Source organism: Panthera tigris, chromosome F3 (assembly GCF_018350195.1).
Source record: "Panthera tigris isolate Pti1 chromosome F3, P.tigris_Pti1_mat1.1, whole genome shotgun sequence".
Lineage (NCBI taxonomy): Eukaryota > Metazoa > Chordata > Mammalia > Carnivora > Felidae > Panthera > Panthera tigris.
This window is the reverse complement of record NC_056678.1, coordinates 20350091-20369719: the sequence shown is the minus strand read 5'-3', so window position 1 is coordinate 20369719 and position 19629 is coordinate 20350091. Positions and strand designations below refer to the sequence as shown.

Genomic DNA, 19629 nt, shown 5'->3' with positions numbered 1-19629 from the left:
CATGTCACATAACTTCAGAGTCATTTTTTTTTTTAATGTTTATTTATTTTTGAGAGAGAGAGAGACAGAGCATGAGAGGGGATGGGGCAGAGAGAGAGGGAGACACAGAATCTGAAGCAGGCTCCAGGCTCTGATGTCAGCACAAAGCCCGACGTGCGGCTTGAACTCACAAATAGTGAGATCATGACCTGAGCCGAAATCAGACACTTAACCGACTGAGCCACCCAAGCGCCCCAACTTCGGAGTCTTCTTACCCATATTGGTAAAATCACAATAATATCTGCAATAAGATTATTTTGAGTATAACGTGCGTAAAAGTAAATGTGCTTTAAAAGCACTATAAAAATTAAGGTATGATTGCTGCATTTACCTTCTACCAACTTACTGATTACAGTTATACATTTTTAGACACTCAAAGCCACTATTACCTTATTTGGTTGAACTGTCCTACGAAGGTTTTCCATCCACTTATCTCTCTCTGAAGCGGAGTTACAGCTGAAGCATTTACTTCCACTTAAGTAGGTAACCTTCAACATAAAAGATTAGAGAAAAGGAAACATAGGGCTTGCAGGCTGTGTTTTCATCATTCTATCATTTAAAAGTTTAGGAATATGCTATGAACCCAAATCATAATTCAGAAAACAGAAATGATATTTGGTAGTTCTGCGATGTCTATATTCTACACCTACATCTGCTTTTTGTTCTCGTATGTAGGTAGCATCCATATGCATTTCCAGGTAGGAGAACAAAGGCCATTGAGAATTTAGGTCAGGAACTTAAAACTGGCCTTCAGTTCAGAAACATCAAAATTAAAAACCTTCAGGCCACATCTTCAACACTTGTCAACAAATATGCTCGATTCTGAGTTAACAAAACAATAGCTGAAAACACAAGAGAGCCTCTAAAACAGCTTGTCAAATCTCTCAGGACTGCCTTCACTATAATATTACAAAACAGGCACTAAGTGAAAGTAAAAAGAGTTAGCACTGTTGAATTACTGTCTTTGGAACCCATTTCTTACTGACCACTGTTATCATTTTCCTTTAAAAATGAACTATGCTATCTATATACCTCAGCACCTAACACTGGGCCTGGTGTACTGAGTTCCACAAATACAAAAAAATTCAATTGACTTCTGTAAAAAAGAACACCAATAAATGACCTGTTCAAATTGTTGAAGTGTGCTCACATATTAACTCAATCTAAGGTTATAACCCAGTGAAATCAGATCAGATTATGTGTACTGTTCAATATGGTAGTGAGCACCTGAAATGTAGCTAGTCCAAAATGAGATGTACTGTAAATGTAAAATACACATCAGCTTTTGAAGACTTAACTTTAAAAAAAAAAAGATGTAAAAAAGCTTATTGATAATTTTATATTAGTGACATGTTAAAACGATGATATTTGGGCTTAATAAAATTTTGGATTACATTTTTGGCTTGCATTATATTTCGTTGGGCTAGGGCAGGTCCAAAAGAACAGGAATCAAACACCTTTCAACTTCCACGCCATCTATCATAAGATTCATCACTAGTTACTTAGTAAGTTCATGTTAATTAATCAAATCGTAACCCTAACAATTATACACACACACACACACACACACACACACACACACACACACACACACACAGAGTTTTAAATTTTAAATTGCAAATGGCCAACAGTTTAGTTTAGGAGGGATTTTACATTTAGTTTGGGAGGGACAAATTACCTTATACAAAGTGATAGTCATAATTTGCTGGTGAAGGGCAATTAATTTATCCATTCAAGAATTTAGGCACCTGCAATGTGCCAGGGACTGGGCTATATGCAGGGGATTATAAAAATAAATAAGACATAGTCTCAGATCTCAAACCAACCATATTATGGTCAGAAAATTATGGTCTTGGTCAATCTCCTCAAAGAATCACTCAAGTTGGGGGCTTACATTTTTAGGAGAAAGATAACATACTGGGTGATATCTTTATCAAAGACTGAAAAATTAAAATACTAGCTTAGTTATTGTTAGGCTTGTGACCTCTGCCAAGAATATACTAAGATCGCATTTATTTTGAAGGCAGACTAGGCCAAAAGGAATGAGAAGCCATAATTAATAACTTTAATGACCAATGTAATTAGATTAATAGATTCCCAACCTTTTTCCTATAAGTAGGTAATTTTCAGCAACTGAGAGTCACTTAATGATGATCAAATCATCAATACCATAGTAATGAAATCACAAAATTACTGGAGAGAAAATCCGTTTGGTGTTTAATCACTCTTCCTTCTTTCTATGCTTTTTACCTCAAAGCAGAAATCTTGTCCAAGGATGCTACTATGCAGTGGTTTCACTGACACGGGCTCTCCTCTGCCAAGATCCAGACACTCAACTGCACTGCAAGGGCTCAGCAAGGACTCATGGGAACGTGACTCTTTCAGTTTAGGCAGACCACGAGCCCTAAAAGTAGAAAAAGATATTTTAGATAGCGTACTACATGGCCAACAGGAAAATGAAAGATGAATGCGTGGGAGGTGAAAACGAATGCATAAATGCTTCAGGGAAAAATAAATAAGCAGCAATGGACAGTTAATCCACAATAATAATAGTAACCATATTCACATGGCACATATCAGCCACATATACATTTGGGTATGCACACACATACACACTTGTTTTTCAATAAAGCACAAAAACATACTGTAATTTCATACCATTATCGAGGGAGTTCAAGAAGCTCCACTACCCATGTTGTTTTTATTCTCATGCCTATCTTGGAGAAATACATACTACTCAACTGGCTTATGTATTCTTTTTTCATGCAAAAGTATTATCAAAAGACATGTTTCATTTCTTTTCTTTCTTTCTTCTTCTTCTTCTTCTTCTTTTTTTTTTCCACGCTACAGCTTGAACCTCTTCTATCCTTGACAAAACAGTAGTGGCTGAATCCTCATTCTGTTTCTTGCTGCTTTGGCAGAATAAACACACTCATACACAGTCAAAGCCAAACTTTTCAGCACAAGACCCTGCCTTTCAAAAGATCTGATTTCCATCTCAATATGGAATTCTTTTCTGGCAAGCATTTGGTCATATCCATGCTTTACTGTATAAACATGAATAAAGAATAAAATGCCTTGAAGAAACCTCCCACCCTCAAAAGAAATGTTCAAACACTCATACAGAAGAACAAATCTTTGTCAACACCATTCAGGCATCCTGGCTGATTCTGTTTCTTGGTTGTTTAAAGACGAATGCTGTGAATGATTCTGGCCATGACAGTAGCTAGTCCCTCGCTGCCTTCTCTTTGGAAGAATTAATGAAGTCAAGCAATAAAAGCGAAATATTCTTGGATCCAGAACTGGAAAGCCAAGCAGTTTTACTCAATAATTACAGAATTTATTGACTAAAACACCCAGAACTAAATACATATATTTAAGTAGAAGTAACCCAGTCAAAAAGAAATGCCTGTGTAAAGACATTTGTTTTTGTAAAACAGTAAATAAGGAGCTTTGTTTATTTCCTTGAAATGGCTATGTTAACATTATTCTAACATTGTTTAATCAAACTCCATATAGTAAGAATCATCCTAAGCAGTAAGAATTTGAGTCCATTCTTAGGTCCACACACATAAAAAAAAATAACAACTGCCATTTAATGTTTATAAAGAAAAACATGTGCTCTGATACTCAGCAGCCTTTCTAAGGTCAAAAAGTCAATATTTATATTTCCCATTGATAAAACGTACACAAAACACGTACAAAAGGGACAAATGCCACTTACTGTTTTGTACATAAAAATATAACAAGGTAACATTTATTTCCTTTTGTTCTATTGGATAAAACAATAACTTATATACTACAAACACAGCCATCAACTATAAATAACTAAAGGCTAAAAAAATTTATTTTAATAGAGTTACCATATAACCATTCCCAGTACATTTCATAGGGAGCCGATTAACAGGATACTGCAACGTTTTTTAAAAACACGTATAAAACAGTAATCCCAGCCCATGTTTCCCAGGAGAAGTTGTTTGGAAGGGAACAGTCTCTCATGCTCTGGGAATGAGCCTCCCGATAGGAGAGATTAAGGTATATTTTAAATAGAAGGCGATATGACAAAAGGCTTGCTTTTATTTTGAAAGCTCTCAAGGAAAATATTCTAAAACATAAACTAATTTTATTTTAAACAAAATAAACGCCTACCTACATGAAGCAATTGTACAGCCACCTGGCAGTGCAACCCCAAATCATAGCGGGGCTACGTGTCACGGTGTAGCAAGTCACTTTCTGAACTATGTCTTCGTTTAGAAGACAAGAACCAACAGGAGAGAGGTTCCCTGCTGCCTTCTGTTACTGATAACATCTCTGGATAAACGCTTTCCAGGTGTCAAGGCTTTCAAGGCTCCAACAGAAGTAGAACAGAAACACAAACAAGGGAACAAGAAGTCATCTTCCCGAACAGGCAGCAGGATAGGTAATATTCCTTCTTCTCTTGCTCAGGCTGCATCCGGCCCCTCAGGTAACACAAACAAGGTTCTGGGCTCCAGGCTGGGCCTGTTGCCATGGTGCTCCACCTATCCGGAGAGTAGGGCTGGGAGGCAGCAGGGAGAGGCTGTGGTTTGAAGGACTCAGGAGCTCGCTCTGCGAATATGACCATCTTAAGACAGAAAGGAAGGAACAGCAACGTCCCTGCTCATTTCCATTAACAGTTTCTCAAAGTGAAAAGCTGTAGGAAAAAAACCATAGGCAACTGTGGGGGCGGAGGAGAATCTCTTAACTCAGGGGCGAATCTCAGCTTTAGCTTGCTTCTCTGTGATTCCCTGCCCTCAGCAGAAGGCATTTGCTACATCCCACCTTGCAAGCACAACCTTCCTCGCACCTCTGTTCTACTTCCTTTGCAGTGTTCACCCTAGTTTAATGTTCCTAGGTATTATCTTATATTAACTTATCTGGATTACACCGTTTTTTTTAAAAGAGAAAATCGGATGAAATTCCTATTCACTGTATTTCCAATGCTAAACGGATTTCATTTCGAAACCCAGGTTTAACTTCCAAATGCAGCCATCAACAGATATTACAACCAAGACGTCTGGAATTAGAATTCAAAACTCCTCCCACTTATTGAAATTTCATCATTAATACTTAGTTCAGAATCCCCTATTGTTCAGCATGTATGTACGTGTGTGCACACCCACACACCCATGAAGTGAACACCAAAGTCACTAGCATGCTCTACATTACTACTCAATAAATAAACAAGCCCTTCCTGTATTGGGAAAAAGTATCTCTGAGAAGAGAGAATTCCCAGGGAAGCAGGATTACAGTAAACAGGAAGGTCAAGCAGCCTGGGAATGGCTTGAGGTTGGGGAGAGGTATTATCTGGGCAGATATTTCTATGTAACAGCATTAGGAACTCAAGTCCCCTCTAAATCATGTTTACCTCCTCCTGTATCTTCATGTGAATTGATTTTGCTTAGATCTGCTTACTAGAGAGTTTTATCAGCTCTGTTTGTATGGCACTACAGTTTACTTTTCTAATGTAAAGTAGAATGTGGATTTATTGAGAGAATAATATGAGTTTAAAACAGTTTTTTCCAGTCCAGTCTGCCAATGACCTTCACCAAGGAACCTAGCCTTGAAAGTGGACCTTGTGAATCCCTTGACTCCTAGGCAGGGTTCTCTTCTCAGCACCTGCACCTCTAACTCCAACCCCCACCATCCCAAACATTATGCAAGAATAATTCAGGGTGCCAATATAATTGTTTCCTGGCTTAATTGGGAAACTGCTTTCCAGAAGCAATTTTACTTCCAATTAAGGAATACCATATTCTTTACATTTTATTTTAAGGCCAGCAGACCACCTTGATTTCTATGTAAATTCCAAGGCCTCTAGCAACATAATAGGTAAGGGTTAAAAATCTAATTGCTTTGCTGATGAAGATTACCTGCTGCTTCTGACCTATTTAAGAGATAAACTACAAGGTAAGACAAGCTTTCCATTTCTCACCACAGCGATTGAGCATTCCAGTGCTGTAACCCACAGCCCTACCTAAAATCAGCCTTTAAAAGACAAAAGTGAAGGGTTGGGGGACGGGGAGCCAATACCCACACCACTGGATACACGGATGGGAAAAAAATGGAGTCAAAGAACTCTGATTAGTGCGATGTTAAGTAAAACACAGCTGGATTTTTCTCAGCTTCACATTCAAAGTCTTTTAAAAGCTGTATTTCCCCCGAAGTGCTATTGGTGCTTGGATGTGCTAGCTCAAATCTGCCACGTGTTTACAGATTCAGTTCCAAATCATCCCGGAAACTTTTAATTAAAAATGCTTATTGCCACACAAAATCCTGCACTCCAGTGCAGGTGAATTTCTGCTGGGCTTGGCAGTTATGATTCCAGACTGCTTCGCTGAATTCTTGAAGAAACAGCTCAGCCATAGGGTGGGTGCGGCCATACACGCTTGCATTCACCAGTATGTACTCCTAAGGCACTTTACCCTGTTTGAGAACAAAATTCAGTACCCCAGGACTCTACCAACAAATGTGCATAGGGTCCAATAAGCTTTTTAAAATTGCAGCTCAGATCTCACTTGGGGAAAAACATTGCTTTACTTGTTCCCTGCATTTTACTGTTTTTCAACCTGGTAGATCTTTGGAAAGTGCAGACCTTTTCCTGTACTATAATTTTAAAGGTTTCCTTCCCTGGATTAAACAACAACAGCAACAACAAAGACATTAGAATTCACTCACCAGAATTTCTACTTGTGGGCTCAAAAAATTGTCCTTCCTGAGAACCCTGACGGCACCAGCTGTACTGGTTTATCTGCTGCAATTAAAGCCAGTCCTTACTGCTTCAATTACTCCCTGATTTTTATGTTAGCTTTAAAAAGTATACCACACAACCACTCATGCAAAAAGCTATTTATGGACACGTAACATATATTGCTGGTCTTTCCTCTCCCTGCTCTCAGCCTCTAAACAGGACGGTCTAATGAGCCCAATTGCTAATGGTAAAATAGGATATTTGTCAGCCTGAGCTGTCATTTAAATTAACCAACTCATGGTAAGGAAGTTTATTATCATAGACAAAAATGACATTCAACCTATTTTGGTACACAGACATGTATACATGCAATGAAAGAAGGCACCAAAGGAAGACAAGATTATAAATATTAAAACATGTTTAGGAGGGCAGGAAACTCAACCAGCGTCTAATATGACAAACACTAGGAACAATCTCTTCAACAAAAATTGTGTCGTATGGTAATATACCTGTTACTTTTTTTTTGTCCTTAAATTGCAAATGGAATAAGATCTACTAGTGCTAATTGAATTAAATATAAGCACAACTATATCAAAATTTTAAAACCCCAAGAAATGATCCAGAGAAAGGGGAACCCTCTTACACGGTTGGTGGGAATGCAAACTGGTGCAGCCACTCTGGAAAAGAGAATAGAGATTCCCCAAAAAGTTAAAAATAGAACTACCCTCCAATCCAGCAATGGCACTACTAGGTATTTATCCAAAGGATACAAAAATACTGATTTGAAGGGATATATGCACCCTAATGTTTATAGTAGCATTATCAACAATAGCCAAATTATGGAAAGAGTCCAAATATCCATCGATTGATGAGTAGATAAAGAACATGTGGTATATATATATATATACAATGGAATATTACTCAGCCATAAGAAGAATGAAATCTTGTCATTTGCAATAACATAGATGGAGCTAGAGTGTATTATGCTAAGCAAAATAAGTCAGTCAGAGAAAGACAAATACTGTATCATTTCACTCATATGTGGAATTTAAGAAACAGATGAACATGGGGAAAAAGAGAGAGGCAAACCATAAAACAGATTCTTAACTATAGAGAAATGATGGTTACCAGAGGGGAAATGGGTGAGTTGGGGGGGGGGGTTGTTAAACAGGTGATGGATATTAAGGAGGGCGCTTGTCGTGTTGAGCACTGGGTGTTTTCTACAAGCTTCAGGTTTCTATGAGACTAGATGTTTGCTACAGACTGAATGTTTGCGATCTCCACCCAAATTTATGTTGAAATGATAAACTCTAGGGTGATAGTATTTGGAGGTGTGACCTTTGGGAGGTGATTACATAATGAAGGTGGAGCCCTCATGAATGGATTTATAACCTTATGAAATAGACCCAGGACAGATCCACAGCCCATTCCCCCACATGAGGATGCAGTGAAAAGTTGGGACTTTTGAATCAGAAAGCAGGTCCTCACCGGACACTGAATCTGCCAGAGGTTTGATCTTGAACTTCCCAGCCTCCAGAACTGTGAGAAATAAATTTGTTTCTTAGAAACTGCCTAGTCTACGGTGTTCTGTTCTAGCAGCCTGACTGGACTGACACACTGTGACTACTGCAAGACAACATGCAGATCAAGAAAAGGTCCTGAGAAAATAACTCAAGGTATGTGAACACCTAAATCTATAAAACTGACAAAAGAGACTGAAGAATTTAAAAGACTGAAGGAAAACCGGAAGAGTCAAGCATCATAAAAGCCCAGGGAACAGAGCTCCCAAGAAGGGTGGACTGTCCATTACTGCAGATCGGTGTGTTAAAATATTAATAGTAGCCACTGGATACATGGACTGAGAGATAATTGAGACTTCGGTAAGAGTGATTTCAGCCACGAGGACAAAAATGAGATTGCCGTGATAATGAATGGGACGTGAGAGAGTGGAGACTAACTCGTGAAGTCTAACAGTGGAGAGGCGGCAACAGGAAATAGCCAGAGGGAGACATGAGGCTGAAATGTGGTTGAAGGTTGTTTTTTTTTTTTCCTAATTAATCATTTTCTTCCCCTTAAACAATGAAGAAATAAATGGTAATAATTCCAAAAGCTCAGAAGGATAGAGGGTGAAGAATATAAATATAGGTACCTTCCTCAATCTCCTGTAGAAAATCCTAACAATTGACAATAATAATAAACTGTAATAAAATATTAATAATTTTTGTGACCCCTTCTAAAAATTTTTATACAAAGACAACCAAATGTATACATGTACATTACACATACACACATATATGTGTATACACACATACACGCACACACACAAATGGGATTCTACCATACTTTTTTTTCCTTAAGAGTGTATTTTGGACTTCTGGCCATATTGGAACACATAGATATAATTTGCCTCTTGTTACTAACCATATGAAATTCCCTTACGTGGGCCTATGGTAGATCAGTAGTCCCTGATGATCAGGTAAGTTTTTTCTTCTTTTCTTTCTTTTTCTCTGACTACCACCCAGTTTCAAAAAGTATCTTAGTATACATATCTTTATGCACATGTGCGTGTACTTATGGCTTAAATTTCCAGATGTGAAACTGCTAGATCAGAGAACACACACATTTAAAATTTTGATTCTGGTAAATTATGCTACAGAAAACATGGCATCAACGTAAACTCCTACCAGAGGTGCGTGTTTCTCTACCCTATCACCAAAATGGGATAGGGCTGAACTTGGAAAACTTTTGCCAGGATAACTGGTGAGGAATGGCACTTCATCACTGCCCTTGCACGCACTTCTTTAATTACGAGATTGAGACATCTTAATGTTTACTGGCAATCTCAATTCTCTTTTCTGTGAGTTACAAACTGCTATTTCGTGTTCCTAAACTTTTTCTCTGAATACATAAGTGGCACTTTGTATGTTAAGTAAATTCGTACTCTTCCTGTCATATTTATAATTAGTCCTCCCAGTTTATGCTTAGAAAGGATTCTTCAATTCCAAGATCATAAGAAAGCCAGCTGTATTAGTACGCCTGGGTAGTTCAATTGGTTGAGCATCCAACTTTTCGGCTCAGGTCATGATCTCACGGCTCGTGGGTTCCAGCCCTGCATCGGGCTCTGTGCTGACAGCTCAGAGCCTGGAGCCTGCTTTGGATTCTGTGTCTCCCTGTCTCTCTGTCCCTCTCCCGCTCGCACTCGGTCTCTCTCAAAAATAAATGGGTGGGGCGGACATGAAAGGAGTATAAAGGGAGCTGGATTTTTTTTTTTTAATGTTTATTTACTTTTTCAGAGAGAGAGAGAAAACAAGCTGCGGAGGGGCAGAGAGAGAGGGAGAGAGAAATCCCAAGCAGGCTCTGCACTGTCAATGTCAAGCCTGGCATGGGGCTCGAACTCACGAACTGTGAGCCGAAACCTAAGAGCCAGACGTTTAACTGACTGAGCCACCCAGGCACCCCAGGGAGCTAGCTTTTTATTTCAACAAATTGTGGAAATATTATGACCACAAACTGACACATTTGTTATCACTGCGTGCTATTTTACTTTCACTAAAAGCTATTCTTTTGAGTATGTTTGTGTGTATGTATATATGTGTGATTTTTACCTTTCATTTTTCCTTCTCTCTCAATCATTTCCTCAGCAAGTTAGGATTCCTATGGACACGTGCAACAGAGAGTATAAGGGAAAAGGCACTCAACTAGGAGCCAAAAGCTCTATATATTTATGTCACTTCAAATCACTCGCTAGCTACATGTGATGTGGAACAAATAGTTCATTCTTTCTGAAACTTAGTTACCTCATTTGTAAAATGTGGATAATGATTTCTCTTCCTATACCTCATACAGTTATGGAGAATCAAATGTAATCACCTATGATTGCACAAACATCTCACAGACTACAGCACCGTACAAATGGGGCTATCATTGCCGACATGGGGCTTTTTCACAGCGATGAGTTCATCTTATGTAAAGTATTCATTTGGCTGAGATCAAGACAGTTAGTCTTCAAAATATTGTTTGCTGGAAGAATATGAAGACAGAAGGAAAAAATATACACAAACAACTTTTCTTTTTTAATAGAAGCATTCTAATGAATTTTAAAATGCTATCATGATACAATTGGATTGGATTTGAGTTCATAAAACTAAGGGATCCTTAATTGGCCCATAGCAGTAAACACTGGTAAGAGAAACTATAATCTACAGCTAGACTTATTAATTAACAACCTGAAATCCAGTCATTTCTGAGGAATTGTCATGTCTCCAAGTATACCATATTGAAAAAGATTATTCTTCTTCTATTATCTACAATTTGTTTGGACTCTTCGGTTTCAGGCCAACAAACATTAAGTTCCTTAATAAGACAGGCACTGTGCTGGGGGAAGAGGGCACAAAGGATGTTTGTACTCTTGAGGAGTTTCCAGGCTGCTGCACTAAGCAGAAATATGAAAAGATAAATACAGTAGAAAGTAGTAGTCCTATAACAGTCCCAAAAGTTTGGCCATTAGTGGGTACATGGGGTAGGTGCCTAGTTTAGGATGATATATGGGAAGAACAGGGCAAAGAAGTCCAAAGGCGTAGGATTCCTGATTTGGGTGCTGTTGGCATGAGTATGAATTAGAACATGTTCTGAGTTATGACAAAGGACAGGGTGTAGGAACAGGAAATGGTATTTGGGATAGAGAGGGCGGCAAGATCAAAAGCACAGAAATACATAACAGTATGGTAAGTAAATGACAGACTTTTCATTGGAGTGGTAGGAGACAATGCTGAGAGTCAGGCATGGACAGGGCCATGTTGCACTTTGTGTGTTAGGCCAAAGACCACAGATGAATAAAAGTATTATATACATGTGATGAGATATTAGAATTGAGGTTTCAATTGAGACACAGACATAAAACAGATCTGTACGCTGAAGTCAAATACCAGACAAACTGTAGAACTTTACAAAGGAAATGTTTTGGAACCAGTTCTATGACCTTGATCCTCTCAGAACAAGACTATAAAAAGTGGTCAGAGTAAGGAGAAGGGAAAGGATTTTGCAAGAGAGAATTTTTGAGAAAGCTGTGAGGCTCATCACCCTGCCTCCCACAAGGGTAGTCGATGCATACAGGGTGGCGTTTGATTCCATCTGGGACATCTAGATGATGAGAAATGACTAGCCGTTGGTGGCAGAACCCAAGAGGGCTGATGATTTTGGATTAGCCTGCACTCCTAGAGGTCTGTCAGGGCAAAGGATGTATGGATGTTTCCTGTGGACCAGAGGACTGGAAGGGTGAAGAGACCAGAAGAACAAGAATTCCCTCCTCAAAGTTCTGAAAGGAGTTTTAGGCAACACGTAAGATAGACGAGTACCTGCTAACCTCAAGGAAACCATAGGCAAGAGCGACTCAAAGACAAGACACCTGTGAAGAATTCCCCCAAGTACCCCATGATGGAGCGGTCAGCTTTGAATACTGGCCAGGCTCAGACAGCATTATGGAAGGTTAATAAGATAGTACTAGAACTTTCTTAGCCCCCTTTGCCTTCCTGTCTCCTCTTGCCCAGAGCCTGGAGGGCACCTAAAACCATGGTAAATAAGCTGGAAGAGAAGAGCAGATGAGGAGAGAAGTAAGTAATTTATAATATTTCCTTCTCCAAAGGAAGGCAGACTCCCTGTAACCGGCTTGGCTGGGAGAAGTATGAAGTTCTGATTAGTATCTGGGACTGAACACCAGTAAGTTCTGAGTCAAGACCTTCTATTTAAAGCAACCAAAGATTAAATAAACGGATTAGCAACATAAATATAAAAGCTCAAAATCATTAACACTTCTAGAAGGAAACGTAGGTGAAAATCTCTTGGGACGTAAACAACCCTGTAAACATTGCTGCTGGGAGTGTAAAATGGTTACAAACACCCTGGAAAATAGTTTGGCAGTTTCGCATATACTTAAACATGTGCTTACCATCCCACCCAGCAATTGCAGTCTTGTGCATTTACACCAGTGAAAACTTATGCATACATGGCTTTTCTTCATGCGCACCTAAATGTTCTTCAGTGGGTGAATGTGCCCATGAACTCTGGTACATCCATACGATGGAATACTACTCAGCAATAACAAGGAACGAACTACTGCTAGATGCAACAACTTGGATGGACTTCAAGGGCATTCTATGCACTAAAAAAAGGCAATCTTAATTGGTTATATGCTATATGATTCCATTTATATAACATTCTTGAAATAGCAAAACTATAGAGCTGGAAAACAAATTAGTGGTTGCTAGAGGGCAGGGATGGGTGTGGGGAAGCGGGTATGACTGTAAAAAGGTACCAGAGGGAGTTCTTTTCTGGTAATGAAACAATGCTGTATCTTGATTGTGGTGGTGATTACACAAATCTATACGTAGGATTAAATTGCAAAGAACTGTAAACACACACAAATGAGTGCGTATAAAAATTGGTGAAAATTAAATGAAGTCTGTAGTCCACTTAATAGTACTGTACCAAGATCAACGATCTGGTTTTGATATTATGGTACAGTTATAAGATATTGCTATTGGGGAAAGCTGGGGGAAGGGTTTGTAAAACTCCATATACTATTTTTACAATTTCTGGTGAGTATATAAATTCAAAGTAAAAAGTTAAAAAAAAATGGTTCTAAAAAGGAGAGACTCAAGAAGCTCAGCATATCGTTCCAAAGTCCCCGCTACAAATGAACACCACACTCAGCTTTTAGCTGTCTCCTGAAAATGAACAAGCAGTCTGCTTTAAAACCTCGCTTTGTCAGTGAGCCTCAGAATTGAGGACATTACTGCGAAAGTTTTCATTTGAGGGATGTTTGGAGGGGTTAGGAAAATTCTTCTCCATGTGTGTATCTTTACCTCAAGACTGGTCAATGTAAGCAGCCCTTTCAGAGCGAGGCTGGCAGCCCGGTGGGCAGTCAGAGCCCTGCAATGCCTGATAAGGCAGTATGACCACTGTTCTTCAGCATTTCCCACTTTTTTAAACTTTCTAAAATGCATGTGAAAGGTATAAATATCAGTCTTCTCCTGTCCCAACACCCTCCCACATGACATGGCTTTAATTTGAAAATGTTGCCAATATTGATTCTAGGAAATCACTTTACTGGCTTTTATCTGATTAGATGGCTTTGGAACTATGATGACTTTGTGACATCCTATTGATTTTGCCGCTAAAATGGTCCTCCCGTCGTGTCTTTGCTTCTTCGTTCCCAGTGTCACTATCCTCCTTACAGCCTCCATTACTTCTTACAATAGCTTTTTGCTAACTGGTTTCCCAAACTTAGTCTCTGCAAACCAAGTCATTTGAAATTCCATTCCTGGATTAATCTATACATAGCACAATTAGGTCACTTCCTTGCTCAAAAATGTTTAAAGGCTCCCCAGTGCTTATACAATAAAATCCAAACTTCTCAGTATGACATTCAAGGACTTCCCTGTATATGGAATGTTAGGTTGAGAATAATTTCCACCCAGAATTTTGAAGACCTTTCTCCACTGACTTCTGGTTTTCAACATTTCTATTGAGAAATACAATGCAATCCACCCACTCCTCCTCTTCATGTAACCTATTTTTTCTTTCCAGAAGCTTTTAAGATTTTTTAAGTCTTGGTGATCTGATATTTCTTGATGATGTGAATTGATGTGTGTGTGTGTGTGTGTGTGTGTGTATGTGTGTGTGCGCGCGCGTGCGTGTGCGTGTGTTGGGGGGGGTCTCTTATCTTTTTTTATTCACTGTGCAACAAATTTGGTGGTCTTTGTAACCTGCACATTAATGCTTGTGCAAAAACATTTTTTTAAATGTGTTTGAGAGTGACGGAGACAGTGTGAGCAGGGGAGGGGCATGGAGAGAGGGAGAGAGAGACAGAATCCCAGGCGGGCTCCATGCTGCTGCCTCAGGGCCAGACACTGGGCTCAAACCCACAAAACTGGGAGATCACGACCTGAACTGAAACCCAGAGCAGGACGCTCAACTGACTGAGCCACCCAGGTACCCCACCTGGACATTTATGTTTTCTGGTTTTGAGAAATTTTCTTGTGTTATTTCTTTAACAATTTCCTCCCCCCAAAATTTTCTATGTTCTCTTTTACTAGCATCTTCTGGGTTGATTTTTTCAATTTCTGTCCCACTTTCTGGGAGAGTGACTTGACTTGAGATTCTATATTTTTAATTTCCAAGCTCTCTTTCTTGTTCCTTTGATGTTCCTTTTCTTATAACATCTTGTTAATGTTTCATAGATGTACACTCTTATCTTCTGAAAACATTATGCTTTAAAGGTGTTTTTGGCTCTGTGCAGAACAGGCTCTGTTCTGTTTCTTCTGGGTTATTTTTTTTCTCCCTCCTATTTGTTTGTTTTGCTCTCTTTCATGTTGGAGACTTTCCTCCAATATCTGGAGATTCTCGGTGATCTGTTTATATTTAATAGCAAAGCACTGAACAGCATAATGGCAGCTTTGCACACTGGAGCAGATAGACTAATGAGGTTCACCGTAGAGTATTTCCTGGTCAGCTGCTTTTTTTTCTTTTTTCTTTTTTTGATAATTTAACGTCTTTATTGAGATATGATTCACATACCATAAAATCTATCATTTAACGTATATAGTTTTCAGTATATTCAGATTTATGCAATTATCACCACAATCTACACTTAAAACACTTTCATCACTCCAGAAAGAAGCCTCACGTCCATCAGTGGTCATTCCTCATTCATCCCTTCCCCCACCTTATATCCCCAGCCTCTGGCAACCACTAATCTACTGTCTCCATAGATTTGCTTATTCTGGGCATTTCATAAATGGAATCCTACAATACATGGTCTTTTGTGATGGTCTTTTTTACTCAGCATAAGGTTTTCAAGATTTATCCATGTTGTAGCATGTACCAGTACGTCATTCCTTTTTATGATTGAATAATCCATTTGGCCCTTGAACAACCCAGGTTTGAATTATGCTGGTCCACTTATAAGTGGATTTTTTTTTCAGTAAATACAGTAAATACATTTATAGTACAGGACTGTAAATATACTGTCTCTTCCTTAGGATTGTAACATTTTCTTTTTTCTAGTTTACTTTATTGTAAGAATAGAGTATATGATATATGCAACATACAAAATACGTTAATTGACTGTTTATGTTACCAATAAGGAATCTGACCAACAGCAGGCTATTAGCAGTTAAGTTTTGGGGGAGTCAAAAATTATATATGGATTTTCAACTGTGCAAGGTTGGGGGGAGGTGGTCAGCACACCTAACTCCTGTGTTGAGTTCAAGGGTAAACGGTAATGCATTGTATGGATACATCATGTTTTGTATATTCATTCATCAGTTGGTGGACATTTGGGTCATTACCACTTTATGGCTATTATAAATAATGTTGCCACGAACACTCCACGTACAAGTTTTTGTGGTGACATATGTTTTCATTTTTCCTGGATATACTCATGAGTGGAATTATCAGAGAGGATTGTAATAGGGGAACACAAATGTTGTTATCTGCAGGTTTTTTTTTTTTTTCTTTTTACCTGGATTGGTTCAGTTTCTCACATTTGCTATGTGATAAATGTAACCCTGACTGTTGGCCTTCTAGAGCTGGGTGAGAGCTGAATCATTCCAGACTTCTGGAGGCGGGTGAGTAAATCAGTCTCCTTCTTTTATTAGAGACGGTTTTCCTGATGTCTATTTCTCCCTCCTTCCTGAATAACAGACTCTTGCATTTTTGGGGACAATGATGTATCAGGTATAACATTTCTCAGCCTCTCTTGCAGAAAGAGATGGCAATGAGACACAAACAGCAGTCACTGGATGGGATTTCAGGAAAACTGCTTTAAAGGGTATTAACTTAGCTGGAAGACAGGTGCCCTTTTATGATGCCTAAAACATGGATGCTATGGCTGAAGCTTCAGTAGTTACAATGTACCCATAAAGAGAGCTTTGAAGACCCTGGGGATGGCAAAGGAAAAAGCTCACGAACAGCCCTGGTCCCTTAGCCCTGGACGGCCCACCTTCAGATTCTTTTAGGTGAGGAAGAAGTAATTTCACCCATTTAAGCCATTACTATTTTGAGTATCTGTTAACCACGAGCTGATCTGAATCCTAAGTGATACAATTTTAGGATTTCATTCTGTCGGCAACTACACCTGGTCTTCCCCGAATTTTAAGTCACCTGTCACTGTTTTCTCCTTGTCCCATCAAAGATGGAGTTCCTGTTTCTGTTTCTTATAGTGAGTAATTTTTAAGACAAAAAAGCCAGCAGCTTTTTACCTACCAACTTCAAAACTGGAATTTTACCTGTCCAATCTTATTTCCTTCCTTTCCAATTTACACACCATCAACTAATCAATATTTCTCTTCAAGCTCCATAATTTCCTACTGTCTGCTTTTGCTCATTATTTCCATTCTGAGAAAAGCTCTCTCCCTGTGTCTAAGTTCAAATTATACGTGTTCCACTCATAGGCCACTGCCCTGTAAAGTCGTTCCTGAATATCCAGCAGAAGTAGTCTCACCTCACCTGTACCATTTCCTCCTGGATATTTACTTCTTTTATTGGACTTTCCTGAGGTTGGGGGCCATGTCTTTAGATCTCTACATTCCTTTGTAGCACACAGCTTTCTAATGTGTACCTAACGGTCACATATCACGGATGTTACTATATACCAAGAGATTTGGTTTTTAGGGGCACCTGGGTGGCTCAGTTGGCTAAGCGTCTGATTTCAGCTCAGGTCATGATCTCCTGGTTCCAGAGTTCAAGCCCTGTGTTAGACTTCTATGCTGACAGCTTAGAACCTGGAACCTTAGATTTTCTGTCTCCCTCTCTCTCTGCCCCTCCCCCACTTGTGTTTTCTCTCTCTCTTTCTCTCTCTCTCCCCCGAGAATAAACATTAAAAAAAAGAAGAAATTTAGCTTTTAGAAATATTGTCAAAGCTTCACTTTTTATACCTGTGCCCCACAACTTCACAAAGGAAATTCTTAGTTTAAGGATTATTAGAAATTGATCCAAAAAGCAACACTGATACCAAATTCGACCACAGCCTTACAGCAGTGTTTGTAACTAGTATATCATTGGCGAGATGAGCCTGGGGCCATGAGGATCTTTTAGATCAAGTCTGCATGTTAAAATACCCTATGGTATTTTACAGAGAAAAGCTTACTTGTCATATGTAGGAAAACTCATTTAAAACGGTGTCTCTGCCATCTTAAAGTAGTAACTTAGACCTCGTGAGAATAATTTTATCTTCTTAAAATGCTATGAGTACAGATAAGTTTTGTGGTAATCAAAAACCTTGAAGAATTCAACATATCTTGATCACTACTACATTATTCTCTGATACCTGTAGATAGAATCTCTCTTCCTTTTGAAAAGGGGGTGGAGAGATAAAGTGATTTGCACAGCATCGTAATGAGAAATGTAATGAGAAACAGATCCCTGGCTTTTTCACTGTTCTGGTCAAATTTGGCCAGGTAAGCCACAAAGAAAAAGATGGGCATGTTAGACCAAATGAAGATCTAAAACTTCTATATAATTTAGGGACATGATTTTTAAAAGATAAACAGACCAGAGGAAAAATTTTAGCAACATGCATAATAGTGGCTTATGATCCCTAGCAAAAAAAAAAAAAAAAAAAAAAAAAAAGGACAAAATGGTACAGTAGAAAAATGAGCAAAGCAATAAATAAACAAGTCATAGAATAAGTGAAAAGATATTCATTCAACTTATTAGACATTAGGCAGACACAAAACAAAAAACTACATCCCCCTTCACTCACTTTTTTTTGAGAAGCAGTATAGCATAAAGTTTAAGACTGTGGACTCTAGAGACAGACTTCTTGGATTCGAAACATAGTTCTGCCATTTTCTAACCTTGTGCAATTTCATAATTTCTCTGTGCCTCAGTTTTCTCATCTTCATAATGAGGTCATTACAGTAACTACCTCATGGGATGGCTGTGATGATCAAATGAGTTAGCTTATGTAAAATGCTTAGAACAGGGTCTTAGCACATTGTAAATACCATGTAGGTGTTTATGATGACTATTTATTCCATCATATCGACTCAATGTACAATGCTGTTTAAAAGATAAAAGTAATCCTGATCTGTTGGTGGAAATGATAATTGCTATAGCTTTTTTGAAGGACAATTTGATTACGTGCATCTACTCTACCTGGTAGTTCTACTTCAGAAATCGGACTTAATCACATAAGGATAAAAAACGTATATGTTCAAAGATGTCCATTACATCTCTATTTTGTGCCCCACGGAGGGAAACAGTTAAAATATCCACACAGAAGTGAAATATATGTTACAAAAAACGAGCATACGAAGAAGACGGCTGTTAAAATAATGTAGATTTACATGTACTGACACAAAAGTTGTCCAAAATATACTGAAAAGTTAATCACAAAAAAATGTGTAATATGATCCCATCGCATATGAAAATAAGTAAAACATATATATGTATTTTTAAAAAAATTTTTAAAGTTTATTTGAGAGAGAGAGAGAGAGAGAGAGAGAGCAAGCACACATGAGTGGGAGTGGGGCAGAGTGAGAGAGGAGGAGAGAGAAAATCCCCAGCAGACTCTGCACTGTCAGCCCTGCATGGGGCCGGAACCCATGAACCGCGAGACCATGACCTGAGCCGAAATCAGGAGCTGAATGCCCAACTGACTGAGCTACCCAGGTGCTCCATGTGTATGGATTTTTAAAGTGGTTTGAAAGTATACAAACTGCTAATGAGGTTATTTATAGGGGGCGCTGGGGAAGGTGAAGGGCGACTTCAGCTTTTTGATCTGTATTTATGTACTAACACTTTTTAAAAGAAAGACATGTATTTTACTGCACAATTTAAAAACTGAAAAAAAGGCTGGTTACTAGGTTTGCCTAGAGTTT

General features: G+C 38.7%; 1 protein-coding gene across 6 annotated transcripts in view; it reads right to left on the bottom strand.

The window, feature by feature from the left end:
• RASAL2 (RAS protein activator like 2) overlaps nt 1-19629 on the bottom strand; it is a 349262-nt gene that overhangs the window by 36281 nt on the left and 293352 nt on the right. For all 6 annotated transcript variants that reach the window (XM_042976554.1, XM_015543801.2, XM_042976556.1 and 3 more), the window contains 2 exons: nt 2290-2443; nt 429-527 (listed from right to left, as the gene is read on the bottom strand). In XM_042976554.1, the coding sequence (XP_042832488.1) occupies nt 429-527; nt 2290-2443 (253 nt within the window). The remainder of the gene's footprint in view (nt 1-428; nt 528-2289; nt 2444-19629) is intronic.